At 42.1% G+C, this 12,086-nt stretch overlaps 1 protein-coding gene across 4 annotated transcripts in view; it reads left to right on the forward strand.

Annotated features, from left to right (window-relative positions):
- The window catches only part of HEATR6 (HEAT repeat containing 6), a gene marked incomplete at its 5' end in the record, with an annotated part of 30,529 nt that extends 18,683 nt beyond the window's left edge, over positions 1–11,846 (forward strand). The window contains 9 exons of one of the 4 annotated variants that reach the window (XM_079798259.1): positions 730–852; positions 1,215–1,301; positions 4,456–4,590; positions 5,612–5,734; positions 6,446–6,570; positions 7,730–7,826; positions 9,117–9,321; positions 10,410–10,977; positions 11,360–11,845. In XM_079798259.1, coding sequence (XP_079654385.1) covers positions 730–852; positions 1,215–1,301; positions 4,456–4,590; positions 5,612–5,734; positions 6,446–6,570; positions 7,730–7,826; positions 9,117–9,321; positions 10,410–10,951 — 1,437 coding nt within the window. In that variant the 3' untranslated portion in view covers positions 10,952–10,977; positions 11,360–11,845. Of the gene's footprint in view, positions 1–729; positions 853–1,214; positions 1,302–4,455; positions 4,591–5,611; positions 5,735–6,445; positions 6,571–7,720; positions 7,827–9,116; positions 9,322–10,409 lie in introns of all 4 variants that reach the window. The other 3 variants (XM_079798258.1, XM_079798260.1, XM_079798261.1) reach the window with 3 other exon arrangements.
- Between the last annotated feature and the right edge of the window lie 240 nt (positions 11,847–12,086).

The raw sequence follows: 12,086 nt of genomic DNA on the forward strand, positions 1-12,086 counted from the left end.
TGTAGTTAATCTTTTTTTTAAATACATTTTTATTGATTTCAAAGAGGAAGGGAGAGGGAGACATAGAAACATCATGATGAGAGAGAATCACTGATGGGCTGCCTCCTACACACACCCTACTGGGGATCAAGCCCACAACCCGGGCATGTGCCCTTGACCGGAATCTAACCTGGGACCCTTCAGTCCACAGGCTGACACTCTATCCACTGAGCCAAACTGGCTGTGTAGTTAATCTTTGATCTTCTATCTGCTTAGAACAACAAAATATAATTGCTCCCTCAAAGGAAGAAAACAACTCTAGATTAAAGTATTTGCTTTTTTTGTACTCAAGCATGATCTAAGACAGGTTTGGTCCTGGGGTCTTTATCTGCTTAATATTAAACATGTTCATTAATCTCTTTAACCTTTAACTTTTTTAGCCTTAGTTTCTTCAGCTGAAATGTTAAATTAAGACCTACCTCAAAAAATTATACCCAGGCTTACTTAAATGTAATAATATTGATAACCTTAATGAAACATATTTTGTAAATTATAAAGCACTATACAATTATATGATATAGTTCATTGATTTTAGCCATAAAATAAAGATTATGGTTGTTCTGCATTTCATTCAACATCATATTTCAACACTTTGTTAAGTGTGAGTGGTTTCTGAAATACTGAAATACTTTTCTGGGTATTGCAGCCCTGCATTCAGGGCTTGGAGTTCATGCTCTGTTCTCTTTGCAGGTGTTGGCTCATCTGGCAAAGGGCTACTTTTCAGTGACTCAAGGCTACTTGATGGAGCTTGGAGAGGTGATTTGCAAGTGCATGGGGGAAGCAGATCCTTCTATTCAGCTTCATGGAGCAAAGGTGATTTTCATTAAAAGCCACATGTTCTTTTTCTTTTTTTCCTTTTATATTCTTTCTTCTGTTGCATGTTCATCAGAGGTTTCTTCAAGAGGTTTCTGGTAGGAAAGTCATACATTCCTCTATTTTCAGCTCACTGTATAAACCCAAAGAATTGATTTGGGAAGAAATTAACAATACAGTATATAGTTGGTGATTGTGCTTTGGAAAGAATGCCTCTGACATAGAAGTTACATAGAAAAGAAAGAAAATCAGTTGGAAATTATTTTTCCCCTTGATTTGAGGTAATCTTCACATGGAAGTAGTCTTTTACCTCCACAGTTCTAATACTTTGCTTTGATAACCTATTCCTTTTATCTTCATAGCTGCTGGAAGAACTGGGTACAGGCTTAATACAACAATACAAACCAGATTCTACCCTAGCACCTGAACAGAGAGTGCCCGTCACCTTGGTAAGTAGATGTCAATTCCTAGGTTCCTCTTTTCTTAGTGCTTCAGTCAGCTTATTTTTTAGGTTCAATTATAAAGTGGAGTGGATGTTTCTTCCGATGTCGAAACTTATGGCTTATTATCTTGGATAATGAGATACTAGGCTAAATGGGTTTTATTTGCATTTCAGTTTACTTGCAGTCCAGGATGTGGTAAGATTATGTGTAACCAATTATTAGCTATGCAAAAACCAGTTATTTCTTTTGCACAAAATCTAGTTTGGTTACTCAGCCTGCCCAAGAGGCAGACTAGAATGGTGAGGAGAGCCTAGAATTTAGACTCAGAAGGCAAGAGATCAAATCTAGGGAGCACCACCTAATTATGTGCTTGTGAATATAGTTTCTTCATTTTAAAGAGGAACAAAAATCCTTAACTCATAGGGCTGTTGGAAGATTGAATGAAAGGTAAAGATCTGACAAATAGTGGTGCTCAGTGAATGCTAATCCCTCCCTGCCGCAGTCCCCTTCCTGACTCCAATTAAATTCTTGAGATCTTAGGTTGTGTCTGTTGCCCCCACACTGTGCCAGTTCTTCTTTGGAGAAGGAACATGTGACCTCACAAAAAAAAGGCTCCTACTTAGTGCCAAAAGCAAAAGCAATGCAACAGTTTTCTCCCTCTGCCCTCCTCATCCCGTTTATCCTTTTTCCTTCACAGTTTCCATCATCCTTGCAGGGAATTGAGAATATCTAGCCCTAGTCCCTTCCGTAGTCTGCTACTAAAGCTGAATTGTCACCATTTGCAGAGAGATGAGTTGAGTTTTGCTATCAGAGAGACCTGGGTTGGAATCTAAACTTCTCCCCTTGTTTGTCAAGTGACTGGGCAAGACTCTTAAGCTGTTCACATTCAAGTATTGTTTCATCTTTAAAAATGAGATATACTACCCTAACTGGTTTGGCTCAGTGGATAGAGCGTCGGCCTTCGGACTGAAAGGTCCCAGGTTCGATTCTGGTCAAGGGCATGTACCTTGGCTGTGGGCACATCCCCAGTGGGAGGTGTGCAGGAAGCAGCTGATCAGTGTTTCTAACTCTCTATCCCTCTACTTTCCTCTCTGTAAAAAATCAGTTAAAAAATTTTTTTTAAAAATGGGATATACTTTCTGTGTTATCTATTGTTGAATAAGAAATTATCCTAAACTTGGCTTAAAACAGTATACATTTATTCTCTCGCATAGTTTCTCTGGGTCAGGAATTGAGAGCAGCTTAGCTGGGTGGTTATGGCTCAGGTCTCTCATGAGGTTGTTAATCAGGATGATGGCAGGGGTGCAGTCAACTGAGCTTGACAGGCTTGGAGGATCTCCCAAGGAGACTCACTCACTCACATGCCTAGCAAGTTAGTGCTGGCTATTGGGAGCAGGCCTCTCACTTCCTCCCCACGAGGACCTCTCCAGAGGGCTGCTTGAGTGTTCTCTTGACTTAGAAGCTGGCTTCCCCCGCAGCAAGTGAATAGAGAAGGAGACAGAGACAGAACTACAGGTTCTTTATGACCCAGCTTCAGAAGTTTCAGTGTCATTGCCACACCATCCTATTGGTTACACAGGTCAGCCCCAGTCAGTGTGGCTGCGAGGATCACCGTGGGCCATCTTGGAGGTTGGCAGCCACAGCTGTTTGCATTCTCCTGGTTTGGGCTGGGGAAGGCCCACACTGGGTTTCCAGGAGCTAGGATTGTGGGGAGGACAGAACTGGTGCACGGGATACATGGCAACATTAGGACTAAATCCGTGGGGCAGAAAGTGAGACACCGAAACTCCAGACAGATGTGCAAAGTGAAAGCCAGGGTTTTTGTAAAGCATGGGAAGGAAATTGGAAAGGAACTCTTCAGATGCCTACCTTGAGGGACTTTGAAATTAGATGATTCTACAAAATGCTTAAACAGAGCCTACTGCTCAATTTCAGAGTCCACCATGCACCAAGCACTATGCACAGTATCATTTTTTTTTCCATTCTTTTTAAAAAAAAAAAAGTATTTTATTGATTTTTTACAGAGAGGAAGGGAGAGGAATAGAGAGTTAGAAACATCGATGAGAGAGAAACATCTATTAGCTGCCTCCTGCACACCCCCCACTGGGGATGTGCCCGCAACCAAGGTACATGCCCTTGACCGGAATCGAACCTGGACCCTTCAGTCTGCAGGCTGACGCTCTATCCACTGAGCCAAACCAGTTAGGGCCTTTTCTTTCTTTGTAAAAAAATATATATCTTTATTGATTTCAGAGAGGAAGGGAGAGGGAGAGGGAGAGAGATAGAGATAGAAACATCAATGATGAGAGAGACTCATTGGTGGGCTGCCTCCTGCACGCGCCCTCTGGGGATCGAGCTCGCAACCCGGGCATGTGCCCTTGACCAGAATCCAACCTGGGACCCTTTAGTTCACAGGCCGATGCTCTATCCATTGAGCCAAACCGGCTAGAGCCTCAGTATCATTTTCTTACCACACAAACTCTGCCAGGTAGATGTCTTTGCCCTGCTTTACTGACGAGGAACCAGAGTGTAGTTGCCCAAGGTTTAGTGACTTGCCCAAGGTTGCAGAGACAGGAAGCCATGGCTGAAGGACTCAACCCCAGCTCTACCTCTGGCTCACGGCCCAAAGGCCACTCTGGGACCCTGATCTCCGTGCCCCTGAGGAATCTGGTTGAAAGAGCTCTACCTGGGTGTCAGTGATCTGGATTTTAGCCCAGCTCTGCTGCCCACTAGCAAGGTACATTATTTTTTGTGCCTAAGTTTCCTTGTGCGAATATGGAGATAATGACATATACTCCATTTAGTTGTGCTGAGGGTTAAAATGAGCTGATATATGTAAAGCACTTAGGACAGTGCCTGGCACATCATAAACTCTCTGAAGAACATTAGCTGGTACTGCTACTGTTGTTACTGTCACCGTCATCTTCACCCTCCTCCTCATTATTATCTCTCTGCTGCTTAACCCTAGGAAACTAGTTTCCTAGTTATTAAAGTTGAAGGATTCAATTTGTTGTTTTTTAAAGTTCTAATGAAAGCATTTATATCCAGCTACCACGGGAAGGAAAAATGTTTCAGTACTAAGGTCACTGGTGGTAGTCTTGGTGGCGAGCTGGTCCCACTGTTGCGCTTGGGCTGCGGTTCTGACTGTGGCCTGTTCCAGGTGGTGCTCTTCTGGACTATGATGCTGAGCGGCCCTTTACCCAGAGCCTTGCAGAATGCAGAGCACCCGACTCTGCAGGCGAGCGCCTGCGATGCCCTGTCCTCCATCCTGCCAGAAGCCTTCAGCAGTCTGCGGGTAACGTCAGGAGTGGGTTCTCATCCTTAAGTGGTGCCATCCCAGCTCCAGTTTGATTTGGATTCTTTCTCATTTTGAAGCAGTTTTCCACATTATCTCTGAGGGAATGTGCTTATTCTACTTGAGTGTGGGGCGAGGGCAATGGGAAAACGTAAAACCTTAATGTCTGGGGAAAGCTTTTCCTCGCCGTGCTTAGAAGGCAGGGGTAGAAGTCGTGTTGGTAGAGGCTTCCAGGCAGAGATTTCAGAACCATTTCAAATCCAAAAGTTAGAAAGACCTGGGTTTAAATTCTCGCTCTTCCATTTTCTGGCTTTTTTATTATCTTAACTTCTCTAAAACTGCCTTTATCATCTATACCTAAAATGGGAATTATGTGAGTAATAACAAGAAGTATGTGAAAATACTTAGCTGGTGCCCTACCCATATGGCATTCAAACCACTCCTTTCCTTTAGTTCTCAATGGCATTTGCATATGTTTTCACTTATATAAATTAGCTTTTAAAAATATATATATATTTTTAATTGATTTCAGAGAGGAAGGGAGAGGGAGAGAGAGAAACATCAATGATGAGAGAGAATCATTGATCGGCTGCCTCCTGCATGCACCTCACTGGGGATCGAGTCCACAACCCAAACATGTGCCCTTGACCGGAATCGAACTCAGGACCCTTAAGTCCACAGGCCAACGCTCTGTCCACTGAGCCAAACTAGCTAGGGCTAAATTCGCTTTATAAAGAAGGCAGCTTTAATGAAGTAGGAGAATAAAATGATCTGATTCACACAGTTGTAAAGGTTAAATGAGCACAGATGCTGTGTGTGCCCAGCACCCAGTCGGTGCTCAGATAATAACTGGATCTGAAGTGAACCCTTGCTCTCTACCAAGGTAGCCTCAAGGTCTCAGTTGTGTTTAACTCCTGAATGTAAACTCAAACATAGACACGACATATCTCGGTCACTTGTCGAAGACCCACTCATGGTTATTTCATTCTCGCTTTTCCTTTGCCAACCTTTCTCACTGCAGAGTGACTGGCAGATCCTGTGCATCACAGTGCTGCTTGGGCTGAACGACAGCAAGAACCGTTTAGTGAAAGCTGCAGCCTCGCGGGCCCTCGGAGTCTACGTGCTTTTTCCCTGTCTCAGACAGGTCAGAGCGAGCCTGTACAGCTCTTCGGTGCCTCTGTTATAGTCCATATCAGTCCTTCTTTGTGGGTGGATGTAGAGCTCTTAAGTTGGACAGTAAAGGAGATTAAACTGCTTTGTAATCTGGTTTCTTTAATCGCTGCTAAAATCTGATAATACCTATAGTTCATTTATTTTTAATTACTTAGCACACTGTCCAGGATCCTAGATGCCCAATAAATGTCTAATGAATAATTGAAAAACAAATGAGATAAAAAAAATAAAAAATAAAAAAAATTTAAAAATAAAAAAATAATAATAAAATGAGATGAGGCATTACCATGTGATAGTAATAATTTAGAAGGCTGATGGAGTTTTTACTAAGAAGGAAATAAATTTCTCTTACTTGTGACATCTCACTAAGTAAATAGGATGTGTTTTGGAAATGTATTCATTGTCAACATCATTTCTCAAGGTGGAAATCTATCCAGGCACAGAATTCATAGGTAACTCTCACAGGCCAGGGAATAAGATATTTGTGCTGAGGCTTCTCAGGTGTGGGAGACCTTCCCCAGGGATTTTAATGAGTGTCCACATTGTAATATATACAAAGAACAGTAAATGGGTAGAAATTTGTGGTAAAGGTTTATTACTTTATCTGAAAATAAAATGAGAATTTCCAAGGTAGCAGTGTGAACTAAAGTAACTACATCATTTTATTTTGTTTATCTTATAGGATGTCATATTTGTTGCAGACACAGCAAATGCAATATTGATGTCACTTCAAGACAAGTCTCTGAATGTCCGGGCCAAAGCAGCCTGGTCCCTGGGCAACCTGACAGACACTCTGATTGTCAACATGTAGGTGACTCAGCTCATTTCCCCTGGGTAACTTCTGAGGCTGAGGTCTCGACTATAAAAAAAATTAGCCACAATTTCCCCATATTATATAGTCAGTCTTCCTGGCTTGTTTGCTTTATATTCTTTCAAGTAATGAAATTAGTAAGCTTAATATCTCTATATGTAAAAGCCTAAGCAACCATTGGACCGTTCGACCGGTAGCTATGACGCACACTGACCACCAGGGGGCAGATGCTCAACACATAGGCATGGAAACATGGAACAAACTGATGAGTCTCAGAGGGAAAGGGGGAAAGAGAAGGGTGGGAAGAGATTAACTAAAGATCTTAAATGCATACTAGAGGCCCAGTGCATGGATTTGTGCACCAGTGGGGTCCCTCAGCCTGGCCTGTGGGGATCGGGCCGAAACCCGCAGTTCGACATCCCCTGAGGGTTTCTGGATTGTGAAAGGACGCAGGCCAGGCCGAGAGACTCCACCAGTGCACAAATCCATGCACCAGGCCTCTAGTATATGTATAAAAATACTATATGCTGGTAAGAAATATATCCAACATTATAGAAAATGTGGAAACACAAAAGTGGAAATACAAAACCTTTGTAATGGTTGCCCTACTTTTTAAACATCACATTTGCATGTTTTTTTAAGTAATATAATCACAGGTTAAAAAATATCAAACAGTACAAAGGGATAGTCAGTGTGAAGCCTTTCTCCTACCTTAATCTCCTAGTTTCCCTCCACAGAGGCAACTCGTTACTCATACAATCATATACAAATTTAAAGTGTCCTGCTTTTTGTCGCTTAACTTTAACATATGTAAGCATTCTCCTGACTTCTGCTGATTTTTTATAGATCATCACTTACTATTGCACAGTCATCACCGTACAATGATTATTTAACCATTTCCCTATTTTGGACATTTACATTGTGTTAGGCTTTTGCATGAAATCTCCATTTAAGTTATTTCTATTGGTTACATTCCTAAATGTGGACCTTCTAGGTCAAAAGGTATAAACTATAAGTTCTCCGTATAAGCTGGACAGATTTGTTAAGCTGTTTTCCGAAAGTGTTTATAGTTACACTAAGTGAACATATTTCAATGTATCTACATTTCAATGGGTTTTACCTTTTAACATGTTTTGCCTCCTTTGGGAGGAACAGGGAAACACCAGACCCCAGTTTCCAGGAAGAGTTCTCTGGCCTCCTGCTCTTGAAGATGTTGCGATCAGCTATAGAAGCTTCCAAGGATAAAGACAAGGTAGACCCACAACAAAATCTAGTGTTTGTCAGGTAGATACTTAGTGTATTATAGCTTCATTCCATCAGATCCCTGTTTAAAGGAGAGTAAGTGTGTGTTCAGGGTATAAAGTGGCCCACTCGATACTTGTACAGTTTGTTTCTTATCTCCCATCTCATAAAAAACATCAGTGCCATTTGTAATGCTACTCCATGATGCGTCCATGTTTTAATCTAAGTCCAGTTTTTTCAAAAAATCTTTAAGTAGAATGGACAAGTCAGAAAGGTGAGCAGCCTTGGTTTTGAATATCCGCTGTTACTCTAATGAGTTTAAAAAGCATAATCCTGGGCTTTAGGATCTGGCAGACATGGTTCAAATCCTGGCTTGCCCTTCAGTGGCGGGTGGCCTTTGGTGCATTATTTAACTTCTGTGAAGGTCAGTCTCCTCATTTCTAACATGGAAATTGTTACTTATACCTCATTGGACTCTGAGATATCTAATCTTAAAGCATCTAGCACAGTACCTGGCCCATATCAAGTACTTAATTTAGTACAGTGGTTCTGAAAACCTAGGAAGCCCTACCTCAGACTAACTCAATCCGAATTTCTGGTGTTAGGGTCTGGGAATTGGTTTTAAAAAAGAAAGCTCACCCTAACTGGTTTGGCTCAGTAGATAGAACATCAGCCTGCGGACTGAAAGGGCCCAGGTTCGATTCCGGTCAAGGGCATGTACCTTGGTTGCGGGCACATCCCCAGTAGGAGGTGTGCAGGAGGCAGCTGATCGATGTTTCTCTCTAATCGATGTTTCTAACTCTCTATCCCTATCCCTTCCTCTCTGTTAAATCAATAAAAAATATAAATAAATAAATAAATAATAAATAAATAAAAAGAAAGCTCCCCTAGTATGCTACAAAGAAAAAACTATTTTTCTCTAGTAGAAAAGTATGGACTGAGATTATGAAACCCAGCTTCTCCCCCAGCTCTGCTGCAAACCAGTAGAATCCTCTTGCCCCGGGGCTCTCCCTGTCATCTCTAACTTGAGGGAGGTGGATATCTCTGAAGTCTAGTCTAACACTAAAAATGTCAGGGTGAGGAACCTCTGTAGAACCTCACCTTTCTGATGGCCCAGAGTGTGAGCCATGCAAGACCTTGCAGAATTTTGAGAACTCTCACCTTTACGGGCTGCGTTTTTCATTCACTCTCGTTTCAAGACGTCTAGGGCCTCCTGTGTTTTTTAAAGCTGAAATTATACTTTCTGCAATACTATTTCTTTGGCAAAACAGGTTTCTAATGCTTTTATGTTTTATTCTAGGTAAAAAGTAATGCAGTCCGGGCCCTGGGAAATTTGCTTCATTTTCTACAACCATCTCATATAGAAAAACCCCAATTTGCTGAAATCATTGAGGAGTCTATCCAGGCTTTAATCTCTACTGTTCTGATTGAGGCTGCCATGAAAGTCCGATGGAATGCTTGTTATGCAATGGGAAATGTGTTTAAAAATCCTGCTCTTCCATTAGGTAAGAAAGTTTTCCTCTGCTCTCTGGTGGAGGGCCTCTTGGGCCAGCACACACCATCTATATTGTTATTAAAGATGGTCTTCACCATATTATTTATCACAGTATTAGAAAATAATGGAAACATACTGAACATCCAAGCTTAGGGGAATTGTCTGAGATCAACCATGGTATATATATTCATTGGGATATTTTGTTGCCATTTAAAATTATGTTTACAGCCCTAACCGGTTTGGCTCAGTGGATAGAGCGTCAACCTGCAGACTCAAGGGTCCCGGGTTCGATTCCGGTCAAGGGCATGTACATTGGTTGCGGGCACATCCTCAGTAGGGGTTGTGCAGGAGGCGGCTGATTGATGTTTCTCTCTCATCGATGTTTCTAACTCTCTCTCTCCCTCTCCCTTCCTCTCTGTAAAAAATCAATAAAATATATTTTTTAAAAAATAAAATTATGTTTACAGCCTGGCTGGTGTAGCTCACTTGTTTTGGCATCATCCTATGCACTGAAAGGTTGTGTTCAGTTCCTGGTTAGGGCACAAGTACAAGCTGCAGCCTTGATCCCCAGTAGGGGGTGTGCAGAAGGCAGCCCATTGATGTTTCTCCTTCCCCTTTCCCTCTCTCTAAAAAAATCAATTAAAAAATATATATGTATAAAGATATATGTTTTTTTATTAATCCTCACCCAAGGATATTTTTCCCCATTGATTTAGAAAGAATGAAAGGGAGGGAGAGAGACAGAAAGAGAAACATGGATGTGAGAGAGAAACATCGATTGGTTGCCTCCCGCATGCACCCCAACCCGGGCCGGGGACCAAGCCTGCAACCCAGGTACGTGTTCGTGACTGGAATCAAACTCATGACCCTTCAATCCCCAGGCCAACGCTCTAACCACTGAGAAAAAATCGCTAGGGCCAATTAAAAATCTTTTTTTCTTTTAAGTACCAAAAAAATGTGGCAGTAATTCTTAAAAAAACAACGACCATAAACTGACAACTTGAGCACTAAAATATATGTTTCCTTCTGCATGCCCCTTTCCCTCTCCCCCTATTTATTTCTAAATCTTCATTCCTTTTAATGACTGGATTCTTCTAGGAACAGCTCCGTGGACCTCCCAGGCCTACAATGCCCTGACATCGGTTGTGACGTCATGCAAGAATTTCAAAGTGCGCATCAGATCTGCCACCGCCCTTTCCATCCCGGGCAAGAGAGAACACTATGGGTCTGTTGACCAGTACGCTCAGATCTGGAATGCATTGGTCACTGCCTTGCAGAAGAGTGAAGACACTACAGACTTCTTGGAATTCAAGTACTGTGCCAGCTTACGGACCCAAATCTGTCAGGCGCTGGTTCACCTCTTGAGCTTGGCCAGTGCCTCAGACCTGCCTTGCATCAAAGAAACCCTTGAATTGAATGGGGACATGGTCCAGTCCTATTTCCTACAGTTTTTAAAATCAGGAGCAGAGGGAGATGACACTGGAGCACCCCATAGCCCACAGGAAAGAGACCAGATGGTCAGAACGGCCCTGGAGCACATCAGCAGTGTCCAGGCACTGGCTGGCGACACAGCCAAAAGGGCCATCGTGGCCTTTTTAGACAATATCCTGACTGTTTATTTGGACTCATCTGGATCATAAGTAGCACTCCTAGGATGAACGAATCGGTGAATATTCTACCATACTTTTCAGGGGTCAAGTGGTAACAGGAAGACCCGAGCTTGAGCATCAGATATTCAGGATGTAATCTTAGGGGCGAAAGTAATCCATCCACTGTTTATTTAGAATGAGTTAGCAGCTAGTTAAATTTTCCTAGCCCTGGCCAAGTAGCTCAGTTGGTTAGAGCATCGTCCCCTTAAACCAAGGTTGCAGGTTCAGTCCTTGATTAGGGCACATACAAGAAGCAACCAATGAATGCATAAATAAGTAGAACAACAAATCGATGTTTCTCTGTCTCTCCTTCCCTCCCTTCCTCCCTCTCTCCCTCTCTTTTCCTTTCTCTATAAAATCAATAAATTAAAAAAAATTTTTTTTAATGTTTTCTAACAGGGCTCAGCCACTTTAGAGGCTGCATTGGCCATGGTCCGGGATGTTGGAACCTCTGTCCCATGCAACCAGGAGCCAAGGAGCTGGGTTGTAGTGTGGGCTGAGCAGATTGGGGGTTGTGAAGGGTGTTACGTCTCAGAAGTTTAACAACAACAACAACAAAAAGACAGCAAAAGGATTTAGAAATTTTGTCTGTGGGAATTGTCTTCCTTTTGTAATAAACCAATGAAAAATGGTGTGTCTATAATCTCCTGTTTTTATCAAGTTGCATTTATAGAAAGCTGCACTGAACTCCCCAAGTGCACACCCAAGAAGCCCCCTCCATGCCTCCTGAAGGAAGAGGCTTGTTTTCTTGTCATTTTCATAAAAGTAAAAATGTGTCATGTACAGCTTATTCCTGGTTCTTTGGGCTTTCGCTGGTGGGTTTCTTGATAAAATATTGTAAAATATTTGGATGGTTTCATTTGATAAGTCACTCTAATATTCTGCTTATCCTGAATAAAATCTAATATTTTTCTTTTTAAGCCTTTTGTTTCTGTGAAGATTTTCAAGTCTGTGAAAACAGATGTTAGTGTTCATATGCAGGGAAAGAGCAAAGGTAAGCACTTCTAGAAATTCCAGTAGAAATTCCCCAAGTCTGGGTCCGAGCTTCTGTCCTGATGGAATGCTGACTGACTTCTTACTGCACATGGTGTGTGTGCACCAGGGACAGGAGCTCCTCTCAGACACC

Source organism: Cnephaeus nilssonii (assembly GCF_951640355.1).
Source record: "Cnephaeus nilssonii genome assembly, chromosome: 19".
NCBI lineage: Eukaryota > Metazoa > Chordata > Mammalia > Chiroptera > Vespertilionidae > Cnephaeus > Cnephaeus nilssonii.